Source organism: Corvus hawaiiensis, chromosome 18 (assembly GCF_020740725.1).
Source record: "Corvus hawaiiensis isolate bCorHaw1 chromosome 18, bCorHaw1.pri.cur, whole genome shotgun sequence".
Classification (NCBI taxonomy): Eukaryota; Metazoa; Chordata; class Aves; order Passeriformes; family Corvidae; genus Corvus; species Corvus hawaiiensis.
In genome coordinates, this window is record NC_063230.1 from 5,761,865 (window position 1) to 5,780,596 (window position 18,732).

The 18,732-nt window shown below is 46.1% G+C and overlaps 1 protein-coding gene across 3 annotated transcripts in view; it reads left to right on the forward strand.

Moving 5' to 3' along the window:
- BCR (BCR activator of RhoGEF and GTPase) overlaps positions 1–18,732 on the forward strand; it is a 93,434-nt gene that overhangs the window by 51,436 nt on the left and 23,266 nt on the right. For all 3 annotated transcript variants that reach the window (XM_048322751.1, XM_048322752.1, XM_048322753.1), the window contains 6 exons: positions 6,239–6,343; positions 6,844–7,029; positions 10,607–10,714; positions 12,112–12,172; positions 12,623–12,675; positions 13,019–13,159. In XM_048322751.1, the coding sequence (XP_048178708.1) occupies positions 6,239–6,343; positions 6,844–7,029; positions 10,607–10,714; positions 12,112–12,172; positions 12,623–12,675; positions 13,019–13,159 (654 nt within the window). The remainder of the gene's footprint in view (positions 1–6,238; positions 6,344–6,843; positions 7,030–10,606; positions 10,715–12,111; positions 12,173–12,622; positions 12,676–13,018; positions 13,160–18,732) is intronic.

Here is an 18,732-nt window from a genome sequence, read left to right on the forward strand (position 1 = left end):
GACCCAGACAGGGACAAGCAACACAGGCATTTGTAGTGTGGATCTCAACAGCCCTTGACTTGTCATTTTTGTGGTAAGGAGGCCTTAACAAATGTTCGTATGGAGCAGGTTGGGTCAGACCCTTTCTTCTGGCTCTTCTAGAATCTCAGGCTGGGCTGCTGATGCATGTCCTGCCATAAAACCAGTGCTTTTGCCAAACTTTGCTCTTAAGCAAGCCTACAGGGAGAGAGGGAAAAGGAGAAACAGGTTCCACTAATGCCTAAGTTGTTTGTTTATTTAACTTGAGGAGTGATTGAATTTTCCCAAACCTTCCTTTCTGTAACAGCTGAACTGTTATGATTGAACTCTACAGAAATTCTGGAAACCTCTCTTGGAAAATGTCAGCCCAAATGTTTGCCAAATAAGACAGTGCTGGTAGCTTCAGAAGGTGTCTGAAGACTGTTGGTAAAAAGTAGTGATAATTCACTCCCAGAATGAGAGAGAATGTGTCTGTCTTTCCCATACAGTGAGTGTGAAGAGCAGAGAAAATACCTGGATAAGGTTAGAGGAGGACAAAGTGAGAGCTTGCTACAGTATTTTTAGGCCACAGGAAGGTGTTGGCACAGCTGGAATGTCAGTGACTGACACCCTTCAGTAGGGAAGAGTTACTGCCAGGAGTTTTGGAGTGGGTAGTTTGCAGCCTGGAGGCAAAAGAAGGCTAGGAGAAGGGGGAAGCTTCACCTACTGTCATCCTGTTGCTGCTCCTCATATGAGGAGAGATTGCAGCCCTGGGAGGTGCAGAAATAAGAAAGGCCTTTCAGGATGCTCACCAGCAGAGCCAGGCTCAGAGACGTGCGTGGCGCTCTGTGGAGGTGGGTGCAGGGCAGGCAGTGGAAAGGCAAAGCTCATTCCACTGCCTTAGGAAATGAAGGGAGTCCCTTCTCAGGAATTTAGAAGATGAGTTTTTGACAAAATAGATCTCTCCAATTCTTGCATATATCAAAGCAAGTGAGGCAGGAGTGCTAAAGCTGAGCGACCGCCTCCTACTGTCTGTTCTGTTTGGAGGAGAAATTGGCTGGTACTTACAGACTTTCAGGTAGAATTTCTCTTTCCTTTTCTGCTGTGCATTCATGGTTGGTGCAGCATTGGCAGCCATTGCCTTTCCTCAGATCAGATCCTTTTGTTCCTGCTGTCTGCCAGCTCAGCAAGAGCAGGGCTGTGGCAGAGCAGGTTGTGGATTTTGCTCCTAGCTTGGTCCCAAGGGGATGCAGAGAAGCTGACCTCTGAAGCTACAGTAGTAACTGGGATTACTGCTCTTCTTGGTACTACTCTTGCTAGCTTGTCCTTCCCCCTCCAGCATTTCTAAATCATTCTCCTTTCTTCCTCTCAGTATTTGAATGGATTTGTTTGTTTTTTTACTGTCACTTTCCCCTCACCACCCCCAACAGATGCAGGTTTTCCTTTTTATTCTCCAATTCTTTGCTCCTTATGCCTGGATGTACAGCCCTTCCTGAAGAGAGCTGGCACACCAGTACTGATGTTATAAATAATGTTGGCTTCTCTCCCTGCTCCTTCCCCTCCCCACATGGAGCATGATTTTCTTGATTACAGAATTTGCCCTGTTTAATATCACCAAGACAATGAGACACCTCCAGCAGAAGCTTGCAAATATATTTACGCTTCAAAAATGGAGCTGAATGTTTTTTCTCCTTTGTAGGCTGTCAGCTTCTGTATGAGATTGCAAACTGTCCTTATGGGAAACCTTGCCTTTGAACGCATTCATTGCATGGCGTATGAACACCCCGTACCAAAGGAAGAGTTAAAGTGCCTTTTATACACCCACTTTGAATCACTGATTCTCTTTACAGAGCTGTGCCAGCAGCAACCTCTTTGCAAAATTTTATGTGTTGTGGTTTCTAGATTCTTAATCTGTGCTCTCCTAGCATTTTCAGGAAAACAATTATTGCTGTTAATTTAAACAAGAACCAGGAAGCCCCGAGTTCTTTAAACAGAGTCAGGAAGAGCTGAATCTGTGTAAACCTTGGAGCTGGTGAATGTCAGCCTTGCAGTAATTGAACACAACATGCGATGCCAACCTGGTTAGTAAACTAAAGTGCTTAGGCTGACAAGCTGTAAACACATTCAACCCAGCCATGGCTCAGGGCCAGTGTGTGTGCTCTGATATCTGCGGAGCTTCCAACCCCTCTCACTGGCCATGGTTCAGGTTGCAAAATTGCACTGTGACTCAATCTTTTGGTTTTTAAGACTTTGGAATAGCAAAGAGCACCACCCAGTTGAGAAGAGGGGACACCAGGATCTTGTAGGCATGAGATACCTGTGTAATTTCCTGTAGCCTGCTTTCTACCTTCCTTATTGTTTTGGTGTTTTTTAAATGTAGTTCATGAGGAGTGGGAACAAAGCACTGGTATTTTGCTTGTTCAGATCTGGCTGGGTGCTCCCATGGCAGGGAGACAGGAATGCTCTGGCTGCTGCCCTGGTACAGTCCTGTAAGATTTATTCTGAAACACGTGGGTAGAGAGGTAGCCAGAAAATGGAAGGGCAGGGGAGAAGGGCTAGACATGGATGCTGGCATCAAAGAGTCAGGGACAGACAGAGCATGAAATACTAGTCAGACTTGTACAAGTGGAAAACAGGCTAACCAAGCTGGGTAGGAAGCATGGGATGGACTGCTGACCACCTGGCACTCCCTGCTGAGCGGTTAGAGTTTGCCAATACAGGCTGCTCCCACTTCCTGCTGGGAGCACCCCATCTGCACTTTGGTGATAGGTGTATTTTCCCCATCCTCTGTGGTCTGGTAGATGTGGTACCAGCTCTTCCACTTGCTACAAGCAGCTCAAGGATTTCAGACTGCTCCCTTCTTGCCAGGCTAGGGGAAAGGAGTCCTCAGCCTTGGCAGGTCTCCCTGTACTGATGGGGAGCTTGATTCTGATGCCCAGGATGTTCCCTCTTAACTGTCCTGGCTGGACTGCAGGAACAGAGGGGCAACGAGGCTGTTGTAGTCACAGTGTTGCTCTTTGTTTCCCTTCTGTGTCAGATATGGGCAAAGCAGAAATGCCCTTGGCCCTGAGTGCATCACAGCTTGGCTGCTGTGTGGGCAGGGTGGGAGGACAGTCCCACCCAGTCTCTGCCTGCTCACTGCTGTCCTGTTCTGGGTGAGCAGGTGAGCCTGTTCCCAAATCTGTGAGTGAGGAATGTTATAATACCAAATAATAAACTTACTCCTCTTCCTCCTGATTTTGGCACCAAGTGACTTTCTGAGTCTTGGGGAGTACATTTCATAACAAGTGTGACTTAAAAAGCACCCTGAGGCTCAAGAAGCACGGGGGCTGTTTTCCAGATGTTCCTCGTGCTCCATGCAGCCCCAGCTGACGCTGTGAGCAAAGGCCTCCCTCAGCAGGAGCTCTTGTCAGCACACAGCTCCCGGGAGGGAACAGGAGCAGCAGCACAATGCACAGAGCAGCACCCTGGTGGTGCATTGATCCCTGGCGCAGCAGGAGCAGGGGATCATCTTTTCACACTGGAGAAAGCCGTATGTAAATTTGAGGTTCTGCGTTGGAGATCTTGTAATGTGCCCTGTGATTGTTGGATAAACTCCCCTGAGGGTTTTTTCAGCAGTTGCTGTGCAGAGCATAAAGCAGCCAGGCTCTGCCCTGTGTCCTGGCTGGCTGTGGCTGAGGCTGGACTTCTGCAAGCATCACACTTGGAAAAATGCCCCTATTAAAAAAGGGTTAGGACAAAACCGTGGACTTTGCACAGTGCCCTTGTGGTAATGGCCAGGAAGGAAGGCCTGCAGTATGTCCTGGGAGATGTTTTTCTCTCTGAAAGTGCATCTCTTTTAACGGGAGGAAATTAACATTCTGGCAGAAAATGCTGTCTCCGTCAGCTGACGGTGCCCAGCAAGAACTGGCTTGTAAATTAAAGCTTTTACTTTTGAAGAGGAAAACTGTTCTCAGTGCTATAAGGAAAACTGTTGTGCCACTGTCGTGATGGGGAAGTTTAAGTCATTTAAATAACTTGTCATTGTGTGCTGCTCTTTACAGATGTTACAAACATACCCAGCTGGTTTTTAAATCCTCACCTCCTCCAAGAGAACCTGGTAAAGATAATTATAGTGCTGTGTCAATATTGACCGGTTACCTCGTCCTCAGCAGTGGGGACTTTGGAGCACTGTTAGTTTTTCTCAATGCTTCTTTGTGTAGCTGCACTTTTCTTTTGTAAGTGTTGTAAGAAATATTTGGAAACCAAGAGCAATTGTGTTTTTCTTGCACCAGGGCTGCCACATCTCTTCCTCTTTGGATGAAGGCAATGTTTGTTCCATGTCTTGGGGCTGCCTGTCTTGATTACGTGTGTGTACCATGCCTTACAAAATGGTCCATGAGCTGGACATCCAGGCACTCCCAGCACAGAAACCCTAAGGAATGGTCACAGCCTCGTTGAACATTTCTGTGACAGTCACACAAGTGCTCCATAGATGCACAGAGTCTAGTGCAGTGTTCATTTTACCATGTAGTTTGTCACTGGTGTTTTTCTGAAGTCTTCTGAACACTGACTGGTGAATTACAAATTTCTGTCTTCTTTGAGATGCCCTTTCAAGATTTTAAAAGGCACTGCGGTTCTTACTGAATGTCACTGAAGGGCGGGATGCAAAGAGAAGTTCTTCTTTCCATGTAGTACCTAACGTGTGTGTAAATCTTACTCATTTCCTTAGAACAGCTTCTGTCTGCCACTTTTATATAAGAGGTGGTGGTGGTATTTGACACCTCACAAAATTTTTATGAAGTAGTTGCTGCAAGTCTTTTAGGCTAGAATATAGCTTGTGAAATTTAATGAAACTGTTCAAAAATCAGAACGGTTATTGATGAGACAGAATCCAGAAATATCTGGGAGCATGAGGATCTGTTTCTTTCTTTGTGTTGTGCGTAGGCTCAAAGTCACACTCAGGGTGTGATAGTTCCTGCAAACTGAACCTATAGCCCAGGTACCTCATCTATACATCTGCAGAGGGCCCTAAATTAAGTGGAGCTTTTTTGGGGGCAGCTATAGGGCTGTATGTTACGTCACTAGAGTGGAGTGTACTGCTCTGCTTCCTAATCCTCCCACTGTGAAATCAAAAGCTGAAGATTCCTCTGGATATTAAGAGTAGGATGGAGCCCCAAAAAACCTACCCAAATCCCTTGAAAAGTATGTACCCTTTCAGAGCCAACTTCTGACTCTATTCTTAGAGACATTTAACAACATAAAAAGGTTGTGAGAGTTTTAAAATGCTATTTCTGTGAATGACAGAAATAAAAAGAACTGGAAATAAGACTCTGTAAAAGGGGAATGTTTCTCATTATTTATAACCTTCATTGCCTGACCAAATTTTTCTAGAGTTTTTGAAAACACTCAGTTTCACTTTATCAGGTTAAACACTTTTTCAGGTAACAGTTTTGAGAGGAAGGATAATTGAAATTCAACAGAAGGGATTACTACTTCTCTTAACACTTCGCGCTAGTCTTCCCCATTAGCCCATGAACATATTTATGTGGGGCTTTTTCCTCCCTCTCTTTGGTTGTTTTGGTTAAGAACTCCTTCATGGAATCCCAATAAGAAAATCAGCATGTGCATTCCAAGCCATGCTGATTATTCCATCCTCTCACTAAAAATAGACACTGTGCGAGCTGACACTGAAAAATAAGTTAGGGAACAGTAGAGAGTGGGAGGAAGAACAGCCCCGTGGAGCCAGGTCAGGCTGTGACTGTGGCGTGTTCGTGCACACCTGGGGAGGTGCAGAGGAGTGATCCTGTCTGCTCACAGAAACATGGCTTTGGAGAGCTCCCGTGGGAGGAGGGAGGGAGTTGCACAGAACAAGGGCCCTAGGATTTGTTTAGGAGGATGAATTCTGAATTTTTAAGTTCCATGTTTTGAATTTTGTGAAGAGGTCTGGGCACCTAATTGAGGCACCATGGTTGGATGACTAAAGCTAACACCTGTAAATAATCTAAATGGCATCAGTTTCTGGTAAATAAAAATTTCTTTAATGTTTTACATTTGCATATTTCTAGAAACAAGATGCTGAGCATAGGTGGATTTTTTGTTTGGTTTTTAGTCTGAAAGTAAACAGAAAAAGCAAGTATGCTCTGGTCAACTGAATGGTTTTTATTCTCCATCCTCATTCTTGGTGTTTTTTCTTACTCTCCCTGCAACCTGCTCTTTATTTTTTTAAATTTTTTTTTTCTCTTAAACAACTTCTTTGTAGAGTGAGCCAGACCTGGAGAAAGGCCTGGAGATGAGAAAATGGGTCCTGTCAGGAATCCTAGCCAGTGAGGAAACCTACCTGAGCCACCTGGAGGCCCTGCTGCTGGTAAGTGCTGGGGACAGATGCCAGTTCAAACACTGGTACTTGAATTTTCACTGCTGTTTCTATCCAGAGTTCCCCTGAACTTCATGTGCCATGGGTTACAAGTTGCTGGGTGCAAAAGGTACCTGCTACTCCTCCAGTAGAGAGAGAGCCTTAAAGGAAGGACTGGATATAGCACAGTTTGGGAGTTGCTAATGTGGTAGTATCCAGGAGCTCCATCTTTAAGTATCCTGTGGTTATTATTACACATGTTGCTGTACAGTGGGACAGAGATTAGGGAAATGGAGTGCAGAGGGATTTTAATTGCAGCATTAATATCCAGGGAAAATTCATGTACGAGGGGTGGCTGATCTCCATGAGAGAACTTGTTCATGTGTAGCTTTCAGGAGTTGTGTGAATGCAAATATCAGTTTTTAATAGGATAAAAAATGACTTGCAGTGTGGCAAAGGTGAATGTTTATGGTGGTTTGCATGATAATGATTTCCTTCTTTCCTCATTTCAGCCTATGAAGCCTTTGAAAGCCGCTGCCACAACCTCCCAGCCCGTGCTGACCAGTCAGCAGATTGAGACAATATTCTTCAAAGTGCCTGAGCTCTATGAGATCCACAAAGAGTTCTATGATGGGCTCTTTCCCCGAGTGCAGCAATGGAGTCACCAGCAACGTGTTGGGGACCTCTTCCAAAAGCTGGTGAGTCAGCTGCCATCACCAAAGGTGCTGGTACCCCTCACCCATCTCACAGGAGCTGAGACCAGAGGGATCAGTCTGTGGCTGGAATAGATGAGAGACTTCTCACCTCCTCACTTTGCCACTGCAGTGAGGGCCCTACAGCAAAAGTGACTCTTTCACTGTCTTTAATTAAAGACTGCAGCAAGCTGTGGTGGGAAAATAAATACAGTTTCACATAAATGTTGAATCTCCAGGGTTTCTGCAGAGTCCTCAAAGCATTTCCTTTAGATGAAGATGGGAGAGTGGCAGTATTACAAAGTGAACTTCTTAACACCAATGGTGAAGTGTTCCTCATTACTGTTGAACTCCCTCACTCTCTCTCTGGTGCTTTGCTCTGCCTGGTGCTGATTTATGGTCATCACCTTTGGCTTTGCTTTTCTGCCACTATCCTGGCCTTTCTGTTCCCCTTGCTGTTATGCTGATGCAGTTAACCTGCAGCTGAGAATCCTCCAAGCAACCTCAACAAAATTCTCTGAGTGCAGAACAGGACAAAGATATATACAGCATATTCCTGAGGCTGAATTAAAATTGCTGAGTTTCTGAGCCAGATGACAAATTGTTTGCATTCTAGGAGGGTTTTTTTGCCCCTTTAGCCTCTCCCCTAGCATGTGCAGAGAGGAAAGGATTAAAGGAGCTGTTTTTTCCTTTTTAGAAAAGAAAAGAAAAGAAAAGAAGCTCTGCATTCCTGAGGTGCCTCTGGTTCTCAGGGTAGGAGTGACATTCCAGTGAGGGGTTTATTGGCTGGGGAGTATGCTTTACCAGGGTCGATCAATTGTTAGCAGCTGTGTAGCTCAGCATCAGCTCCATCCCCTGTGGAGCAGGGGGAGCTGGCCTGGAAGATGATGTTTTCTGCACATGCCAGCAGCTCAAGATGAAAATACAGGAATCTGCTTTTCACTGCCAGCATGTTTTAGCCAGGAGGGGTCAAGTTGGTGCTTTGGTGAATAGTTCATGGTATGCAATTTGAGCAGCTGGTTTGAGAGGACAAACCCAGCTGCTGCTGGGTGCTGAAGCAGACACAGAAGGCTGCTGGAAGTGGCAGCCTCACAAGCTGCACTGGACGTGTGGTCAGCAGTGGGAATAGCACTAACTGGAGAAGACCTGAACGTATTCCTTGGCAGGGCTGTCCAGCATCCCTCTGCTCGCTGCACGGCTACTCAGGCTTTTGTTTGAGACTATTTCTTGTTGCTGGCTGATTTTGGGTGCAGGAGTTTGGCCCTTCCTCCTCTCTTATGTTCCCCTGATTTTTCTGCGTTTGTGGCAGAATTGTTGATTTTGTTGGATTAGCATTGGAAACAAAAGAACAAACTGCCCTAGTGCAGGAGACTTTGAGCTGGCATAGCAGTTTCAGTTTTGGGTGGTTTGGTACAGCATCGGTGGGAATTGCAAACACTTTGCTGGATGAGATAAAGCTAATAATTCTTGGCAGGCACTGGGAAGCAACTAGATGAGAATGACAGCAAGAACATCAGGCTTTATAAGGCATCTATAGTAGATGTACATCAAATCTTTTGGAGCAGACTGTTTACTCGTGGTCATGTCAGGCAGTCTGATGATAAACACTGAAATACTTGTTATTATCCAGATGTCCTTGAGGACATTAATTTTCTGTACTCTCACGCAAAAAACAGCACAGTAGATTGAAGTTACAGATAGTGGATGCAAAGAGTTTTAGAATTTCATGTGTTCTGGCACAAAGTATGATCTATTTGCAACATCAAATTGACTGTTATTGCACCTTTTCCTGTTGAGAAAAAGAAAAGATGCCAGGCATGTGGGAGTGAAATACGCTTCTCATTTTTGGGGAATATATTGTACATATTTTTTTTATAGCTAGGAAGGAAACTCTTTAGAGCTGTTTTTAGAAATGAAGAAATATTTAGCAAACGTCCTCCCTGATAGGCCTCAGAAATAGAAAAAAATACATCCAAAAGCCAGCTATTTCTACCAACTCTTGTTTCATTTTGAGTGTGTTCTTTTTAATTGAAAAAAATAAATAAACCAGCATGAAAATGGTGTGTGAGCATTATTACTTTGATTGGAAGCTCAGTTTTTAATGAAAAAGATGTCTTTGTGATGGCACATTCAGAGGAGGAAAATGAAAGCTTAGAAAGACTGTTTAGGAGTAGCAGGAAATGAAAGAACCACATGGGAATGGAGAAACTTTAAAGCTCTGCCATGTTAGCTGGCATCATCCAAATCTGAATGGCATAAGCCCTGCAAATGGTCAGTAATTCTGACTGCAGTGTCTTCATAGGACTGTGCATCAGTGGCAAATGCAGATTTCTCTCTCCGTGCTGCTGGGGTAATCCCTGGTATAAGTGAGCACAGTTTTCTTCAGCTTCAGTCACAACTGTGTAATTCTGTATGAGAGTTGAGATTGTATTCTAGTCTTTCAGTAAAATGTGACCTAGGAAATAGTTAACTGTTTCTCAGCCTCTGTTAACTAAGTTTGTGCAGGGAATGTTGTCCAGAGAGTGGTTTTTCCTCTTCCATCACCTCTTGCACAAAGCTTCACAGAGAATGGGGAGCACAGTGGTTATGAGAAAGAGCAGGAGAGGGAAGGAGCAGTGGCTGTGAGGAAGTTCCCTGCTCTGCCTCTTGCACATCTCGGGCAGGGATGTGCAGCAGTGCAGAGGTGAGTGCAGCCCTCCTGGCAGTGTCTCCTTACTGCACCCTTGGCTGCTGCCGGCACTGCAGGCTCAGGCTGCCGAGGTGTTCCCAGCCCAGCCTGGCAGCTCTGCAGCACAAAGCCAGCTCTGCACTCCAGACAGGCTTGGAGGCTACCCAGGGATTTCCCATGCTGGATCCTGTGTTCTCTGGCATGAATATGGCTGCAGTTCCTAAGTCAGCAAACGGGATCAGTGCTAAGACTCTGTGGTAATAATGACTTACTACTGCACTCTGAGGCCTGTTCCGTCCTCTTCTGGACCAGTTCCATGCTCCTTCTGCTGGAAAATATGCCATTTTCTGTCACCTAGTGCCCCAGTCACTGCCATCCAAACAGATTGTGCTCTGGATCTCTCTTCTGTATTTTCAGCACTCCACTGCCCTTATAATAATATTCACTAATGCAGATATGGGTAGTATCTGGGTTTGATTTAGTATATCCATCATGCAAAAGCCAACAAGTAGCTTACTGGGGTCACATTTGTGCTGTTGGGCTGAATCATTCCTTCATATGTTGTGGCAAAAAGCCAGCAGCTCCAGTTACATTAATGAGCTGCAATATTAATAGATACTAATCTGGCAGTTCAGAAGGGAAAAATAGATGTCAGAAATAAGGATGTGTCATTCTCATAGGCTTTCACATCCTTCACCAGTCAACTTGTTCAGCATAGGGCGGAACTGGGTGCACGGGGACAACAGTGCTGGTTAGACAAAATTGACAGGTCAGAGATGTCATTCTGGGCCTGCTCAGTATTCCCTGTAGTTGTTTGTTGTGAAGGAACATGATCTGATCATTAGATATCAAGGCTGACCATCCCAAACTGCCTTCTTCCCCAGCACTTATTTTATTTTGTTTTGCTTCCTGCAGGCCAGCCAGCTGGGAGTGTACCGGGCCTTTGTGGATAACTATGAAGTTGCTATGGAGACAGCAGAGAAATGCTGCCAAGCCAATGCTCAGTTTGCTGAAATCTCTGAGGTAATGTCACGGTGTTCAGACACACGAGCTGTCTGGGGCTGACTAATACCCTGCCATGTCACTCCTGTCTATTCTCCAAGTACCTCTGCAGCCCTGACTTCTGGAGGAGTTGTGAGCTCCCACAGACTCCCTGCTTCAGCTCCTGTTCTTACACTGATTTGTACCTTGGGCTGGTCACAGACACAGCCTTTGTGTTCTGTCCCCACCCAGGGAATCTGGTAGAAACTGGCATTGCTTTGAACTTCTCCAGCTCTGTGCCACCTTCATGCATTTCTAGAAAGGAAAGCTGTATGTGAGTTTCTCAAGTCTTTCTCTTGCTAATGATGATTCTGGCTGTGGTATAGAAGCCATCCTTAATGGCTGGCACCATGGCTGTCAGTGGGATTGCAGGCTTCACCGGCATGGAGAGGAGACAGTAATTCTCTGTTGAAAAAGGCAAGTGTGTCAACCATAAATCTGTAATACTATTCTTTGGCCTGCTCTGATTTCCTCCCTGTCAGAGGAGTACCTTTGTCAAAGCATTTTGAATACTTTTTCAGGCTTCCCAGACTACCAGCTTTCCCTGCAGTGCATGGTCTCATTGACTGTTTGGATTGTAGTGATTATTTCTTGAAGAACTCAGTTGCCAAGAAAACATGAATTTCCTATGTGTCTCCTTAAAAACAGATGAATAATCAGAGCTGAATACTACCAGGGGTGTTTAGTGGTCTGAGAAAACTCCTGAGTACATTCTATATCACACGTCCCTTGAGACTTTTATGATAAAGAGGTAAAATATGATCCCTCAGTTTTGCTGTTTCTGAAGAATAATTCTGAAATCATGCCAGTATCTACTATATTTGGAATAACAGTGATGGTACTTTTGCATTTGTGTCCTGGTGAGGATTTTGGAGCTGAGCACATTAATGCATGTCATGGCCCATGGCAAAGAGCAGAGTCACAGACAGTGTTCCTTTGCTGCTGTGAAAGAACTGCCACCCAGCTCTGAGTACAGGAATAAGAACTATAACCTGGGGGTATTGAATCCCAATCCTGTACTTTATTTATTGGTGCTGGGACGGTGGCTTTGTCCTTACGGATGTCTTTCTTCTGCAGGTGATTTAAAAACTCCCCCATCCCTGTTGCTGTAGGTGGTTCCCTGCTTTGCTTCATGTCTATTGACAGGTGCTCCTTAGAACATTGCTTAGTATTTGAGATGTGTGGGTGCCTGTGGCATGGCACTGGTGGATTTACCAAGAAGGAAAGCACATTTTTCCATCACTGACTTGAACTGTGATAGGGCTGTCCTCCTTTCACATGGAGGTCTTCCCCTGGAGGAGCAGATAGTCTGTTGTGTTCCCATGTGATATATCAAGGTGACTGACCATCTGCTACATGGGTTTTTTTTTTTCTTTTAGAATCTAAAGGCCAGAAGCACAAAGGAATCTAAAGATCAGACAACGAAAAATTCCTTGGAAAGTGAGTGATCCATGGAGAGGAGACTGGTCTGTCAGGACTGTGTGGAGGCTGTTGCCAAACCCCCACTCTCCCTTTTTCTTTTCAAATGCTGGAAGGTTATGGAGTCTGCTGGCTCTACCTGCGAAGTCAGTTCCCTTCTGCTAAGTAGCAGAGCTCATGCAAAGCCTGCTGCATGCATGGGGAAATGCCTCCTACTTCAAACCTCATCAGTGCCTTTGGGCAAAGCCAGCCCAACCACAGGGCTGCTGTGATTTTAAGAGAACATCTGCTACCCAGTGATAGCACAAATGCAATCTCAGATGGTTTTATGGGGGCATTGAGAGAGCCTGGTCAAGATCAGGTTCCATGGGGCTTGTCTCTGTGCACATGAGTAGAAGACAACCCATGCTAGAAGAATGGGTTCTTCTTGATACCACTCTTCTTGATATTCCTGCTGCTTTGTTTTCACAGCTCTGTTGTACAAGCCAGTGGATCGAGTGACTCGCAGCACACTTGTCTTGCATGTAAGTATCTGAAGGGGAGTTTTCAAACTTTAGACCGCTGTCCTATTTTCTTTGACCTTCACATTTTCCATGGAGCTCCAGGACTGCAAAAATAAACCTGTGCTGCTTAAGAGCTTCTTCCCTTTACACTAAGGAGATGGAGTCTGTAGGTAGGATGCTGCTATCTTTTCAGTGATATCACCAAGTGCAGAGTATTATTATCTTCTAGAGATAAATCCTTGCTCTAATCTGTATGAAGAAGCTGGAGCATTTTGTCCTACAGCTCTAATTAGGGGCACTCGAACCCTTCTGCCATCCAGTGCTGTTCATGATTGTGTTCTCTGTTTTGTGTTCCTACTGTCAGGATTTGCTCAAGCACACTCCAGTGAGCCACCCTGACCATCCCCTGCTGCAGGATGCTCTGCGCATATCACAGAACTTCCTCTCCAGCATCAACGAGGAGATCACTCCTCGCCGGCAATCCATGACTGTAAAGAAAGGGGAGGTGAGTCTTCCTGCTCTTGTTATTTTCTCAGTTTCTAAATACTAGTTATGTCTTTTCTGTAGAGCTGGCTAGGAAGTTATGCTGTTAATGTGTTTGTTGCTAAGATACAGTTTATGCAGTGTCCTTGTTCTCTAAAGGATGTGGTACAGCTCCCTCTGTTTTCTCTTCAGAAAACAGTTTGGAAACCGAGAGGAAAAGTATGATTAGAGTTTTGTCCTTAGCATTGTCATAATCATTTGTCATACATCCATTTCTATGATGCACATTGCCATGCACTAAATGGATTTGTATTTTACCCGCAAACTGAAACCAAATGGGAAGCCAGGGAGGAGAAGAAGGTGAGGAAACATCAGAAGTCATGAAAGATTAGGAAAAGCTGTTTTCCAGAATCTTAATTTTCACCATAAAATTAATTTTCTGCATCCTTATTTCTAAAGGAGAGTGTTTTAAATGTGACTGGAAAGCAAAACAAATGGAATAGGTTGGGAAAGCCAGGGAGATGACTGACTCCTAAGAGTGTAATATAACCCTTCTCGGCTCTGTTAGGAGCTGGACTGCACCCAGAAAGGTCTAAGACGTGCAGATCCTTCACTTGCATGCAGTGTTGTGCAGGGAGGCCACAGAGTTTCTCTGTGGTGGAGTCTGCATTCCTCAATGGCTTGATTCGGCTGCCTTGTAATTCCATTAAAAAGGGGTTCAGTCCCTCCTGATGAAGAAAGGCCAGGACTGGCGGAAGTGTTGAGAGAGAGAAGGATGTAGGAGGTTGGACAAAGGGAGGTGCAGCTCAGATAGTAAATGTGTAAGAGGAACTATGGCAGCATTCCAGACATGGGCTGATCAACAGTGACCCAAATTACCCTGTGCAAAAACATCTCTTACAAAGCCCAGGAGATTGTTAAGATACCATGAACCTTCATGATTTTTTCCCAAATCCTGACAACTAAACGTGCTTGCTTTTAGCTGTTAAACTGATTTTCAGCTGACAAAAGGTTTGCTGGAAGCTGCAGTTCTGGGAATTTGGTGCACTTTGTCTTGCTTGTTGTCTCATTTTGTCAACCGAGGACACCTCCAGCTGAGAAAAGAAGAGGAGAGGCCAGGCAATTGGAGGCTGAGGCAGAAGCTCAGCCATCAGTCACCAGTGCCTCAGTGATGGGGGATGGCCTCGTTAAAGTGACTGCTGATTGAGTCATAACAGAAAGCACAGGCTAGAATGCCCCTCGAAGGGGAGGGAGCAGTTTGTGTTCTCTGGTTGTCTGTCAGCATCTCAATGAGGGGTGCAGGCTTTGAAACGTGTCATGCAGAATCCTAATGAGGTGCCCGAGCCCAGGCAGAGGGGCAGGCTCAGGAGGATGAACCTGATGATCACTTTTTGGAGCAGTGTATTTGTCAGATCTTAAAAAGCAGGAAGGGAGGCACGGCAGGACTGGGCTCAGCAGGCCTGTTCACACTCTCACTGGTCCTGCAGTGACTCCAGGTATGATGTGGGGAGGGAGGAAGAGGACATACCTGAGGAGAGCGCCGTGGGTATGCTGGGGGGTACTGGGAGCCCTTTGTGCCCTTCCTCACTGCACACAGCTTTTACTGAGCCCAGGGAAGAAAAGGACTTGCCTTCCACTCTGGGAATCTGACCGGGAATATTTTCTTTAGTCATTTGGCACCAATATCCCACTTCTATCAAAGCAGTAGTGCCCCAGTTGAGCCCTCTGTGTCCTGAGAGTCAGTATGTTCACTCTCCATGTAGTAATCCAGAGACAGAAATCTGCTCCCGGCTACTCTGTGTGGGTTAGTGATGGCTGTTCCTTCTACAAGCTGCTCAGCTTGGGGTCATAGCTGGGTTTTGTTTATGCCTGTAAATCTTCCCTTTTCTACTTATCCTTTCCTCCCACTCGCCTTGCTGGTGCTTCCCCCGGGGTGACAGGACAGTGTGTGGATTGCATCTCCTAATTGACTGCTCTCAATGCATAATGCATTTTTTATTTTAATGAATCACCAGCTTGCTTTGATGGCTTTTTTCATTATTTGTCTTCCTCCCATTGAAGTTTCCTTGGCGGAAAGGAAGGAGGGTAAAACAGCCTTTTCCCCTCATGTATTGCTTAGGTGCTGATCTCAGTTATCTTTTTTTCCCAGTCCTTGCCTTTTATGTGGAATATTTTTTCCCTTTGAGTGTGTTGTGGGGAGGAATCAAATCTCCTTTGCCAGCCTCTTGCTCCAGCTCTTTTTTTCAGGATTGCTTTGAACTGGGGAAAGCAGCCAGTTGTTAATCTCCCTAGTGACAGGCTGCTAAGGAGGGGAGTGTAGGTCAGGAGAGAGTACGGGCTCATCAGCACAGTGTTCTTCTCTTTTGCAGAGGTGATTCCCTGCTTTGGGAGCAGTGACTCAGCCTGATCTGCCTGCTGGCTCCCTGTGTGATGCCAGGTGTCCATCCTGTGCTCCAGCCCCCTGGTTCTGCTGGGCTCCAGAGGCTTTGTTCTAATCTATACTTATGCATAGGAACTGGAAGGTTTCTGTCATGTGGTTTAATTTGCTGGGCTGGATGAGTATTGCAGGTAGTGCAAAGAGATGGGAACAAAGGGAGTAAAATCCCTCACCAGAGGGCCAGAAAGAGCTGCAGCAGGGAAGGCAATATTGGTGGAGTGAGCCTGTGAACAGAAAATTTGTTCCTTGCTGACTGTAGCAGACTTTGCTAAGGACCACGGTATAGAGGAGCCAGGAGAGTGCCAGCCTGGCAGCACAGGGGAGCCGGGGGGCCATCTCTGGCCTTTTGGGTCTGTTTCCATTCAGCTTGATCCACTACATTCTCTTGTTCCCTTCTTTTCTTCCCATCTTTCTACTTTTATAGTTTTACCTTTTTAACTGCTTTTTAATGAATAATCTACAGGTATCCACTTTGCTAACCCTCTAAATAACAAAGCAAATGCATGGAGGGGAAGGGGATCTTAGTAGCTCTATACTTTGTGGCTCGGAATGTGAGTGGTGGAGAGTCACCCACTGGGGCCATGGAAGAGGCATCTTCCTTGTTGCTGTTGATCCTTCTGCACCCCTATTGTTGTCTTGGTTTAAACAGGGAATGAGGTTAAGGTTCTGCTAGGGACAGTGCCGTGGGGAAGAAGGAAAACAAATGCTTTGCGATGAAGGATGTGCCACTATTACATTCAGAAGGAGGGCAGTAATAACCTTCTCTAGTCTTACTAACAGAACAGCTCTAGGTACTGCATGTTGGGTTTTTTTCAGCTAAGCCCAGATGCAAATGACTGTAGTGCTTGTGTCTTTCCCTGCCAGAAGTCAAGGCTGGTGTTTCCGGCTAATTCAGTCCATTTGTGCAAAGCACAAATGAAACTGCAAAAAATTGCAGAGTTCACTTGAGAGGTGGTGGTCCCTTTCTTGACTGCTGCTCCTCTCGTGCTCTTTGCAGAGTGTTGTTCCAGGGCAGTTCAGATCAACCTGAGTGTGGTGGCTGCCACTCTGCCTTGCCCTGACCATGTACTCCCACTCTCTCTGAAGTGTTCATACCGATGTTTGTGTGATCCCACAGTGGCACAGAGGAATGGAACCTGGAATTTTGGGTCACTGCTGGCTGAGCGGCTTCATGTCTGGTCTCATCAGCACCAGTCCAGACACAAGGGAGCTGACAGGCAGCTTTTTCTGCGATCAAGCCCAGTGGATCACATCACAGATCAGCTTGTGCTACTGTACACCCTTTGTCCTTGCCCTGGAGAGAAGAGGCTGCTTGGCAAGCTGCTCTACCATGTTTCTAAATGTGGTTTTAAACTGCAGTCAAAGGACTGGGTATCATTGCCTTAAGCTTCTGTTTGGCTTTGTAGAGGCCAAGTGTGCTAGAGAAGGAAAAGGACAAAGGACATGTGCAAGGGAGCAGAAGTGCAAACTGAAGCCTTTGAAAAGCTGGAAGCGAAGCTTAGGCACAGCCATGCACAGCATGGGGCCTGGTGCCTACCGTTCCTGGAGGCCTTGGGCAGATGTTGGCAATAGAGCACTCAGAAGTTATCTTGGCTGCTTCACACTGTCTTACAGCTGGAGCCAGAGAGCTCCTGGTGACAGGAGCTTTGGGAAGAAGAAAAAGACTATTAAAATGCTCAAAGAGCAGCCAGTCTAACTCCCTAGGCAGAGCATCCCTTTTGGTTTTTTTTGCAGTGCTGGTCTTGCAACACACTTACACACACGAGGAATCATTTTCTTCCTACGCTCTGCAGAAAGCCAAACCACCTCTTCCTCACTGACACGTGCCAATACCCATCCCCTGGTTTTCCCCTCCTCCCTCTGCCTCACACATGTCCCAGCCCTTCTCGGGGCTCTCACCCACACGCACTGCAGGCCTCTGCTGTCACCACATCGGATGAGCTCTTTCCTCGGCACACAGGCGGGAGATGGCCTTTTGTGCAGCTGTGGGTCTGCTTGAGTAGGTTTTTAAATTCCACTTTTTTAATGTGTCTCAGACAAGTTGGCCACACTTCCTGAAGTTAATCAGTCTGTGACAGCGGCAGGATTTATCATATGCAAACAGCACAAAAACACTGTAGGATGAATAGATGAGCACAAGGTAGTCGTGAGCTTGGTAGCAGAGGAGGGGAAGATGTTCAGTGACAGAGGTAAGAGGAGGAGGAGGACAGCAATAGGCAATCCAAACAGGATAACCAAGCACTGGAAAAGGTACAGGGAGAGCTCTTTTGTTCAGAGCACTGAAGCGGGTGGGAGGAGCAGATGAAAACACGCAAAGAAAAGCAGGGCCTGGAAAAGAGACTTGGAACTTATATTGCACCAGTACAGGAGCTTTGCAAGAGCCACTGAAGGTAACAGCACAGGCCTTGTGCGAGAGACTAAAGATGATCCTAATTCACTCTATTATGATACAAAATCTTCACCCACACTTCCTGGAACATCTTTCTGAAGCTATGCTGAGCTCCTGTGCTGGACACCTGACAGTCTTGGAGGCCCTCTGTGGAAGAGAGGGGATCACTCTGCCACTCTCCTGCTGCTGTCGCCCTATCACCCTAATCCTATGTTCTCTTGGATGTTTATTTGGTGTTTCTGTTGTTAGTGTTATTTCAGGCTATTTTAGGAAATCTTCAGCACCTTTGGTAACTGTAACAAACAGTAACTCCGGGAACAAGGTAGAGAGATGGTTTCCAACATGAGAGCTATTGTATGGCATGTTCAGCAGGATCACCCAGCCAAAAGACCTTGTGTTTCAGGAGACCCCATTTAATGGGAGGCCACCAAAGGAATAGCTGTTGGTGGCCCTGGGTGGGAGGAGTTGACCAAAGTGTTGGTTCCAAAACTGCAGAGCTGAGGAAGCCTCCTGAGTGGCACAAGTCCTGTCTGAGGGGCCTGCTGGCTCCCCCAGGGTTGGGAGAGGATGGGCTGACTCATGTCAGGAGGTCCAGGAAGGTGCCCTTTGCTCCCACGCTGTGGGGTTTGGCAGGGATCTGGTAAGCCATTGGGAAATCCTTTTATTGTTTCCCTCTGACCTGCTGCACCTTCAGGCAAGATGACTCATTTGCAGCAAAGGATGTGCCCCTTTGCTGGAAGTGCCCCTCCTCAGCCCCACGGATGCTGAG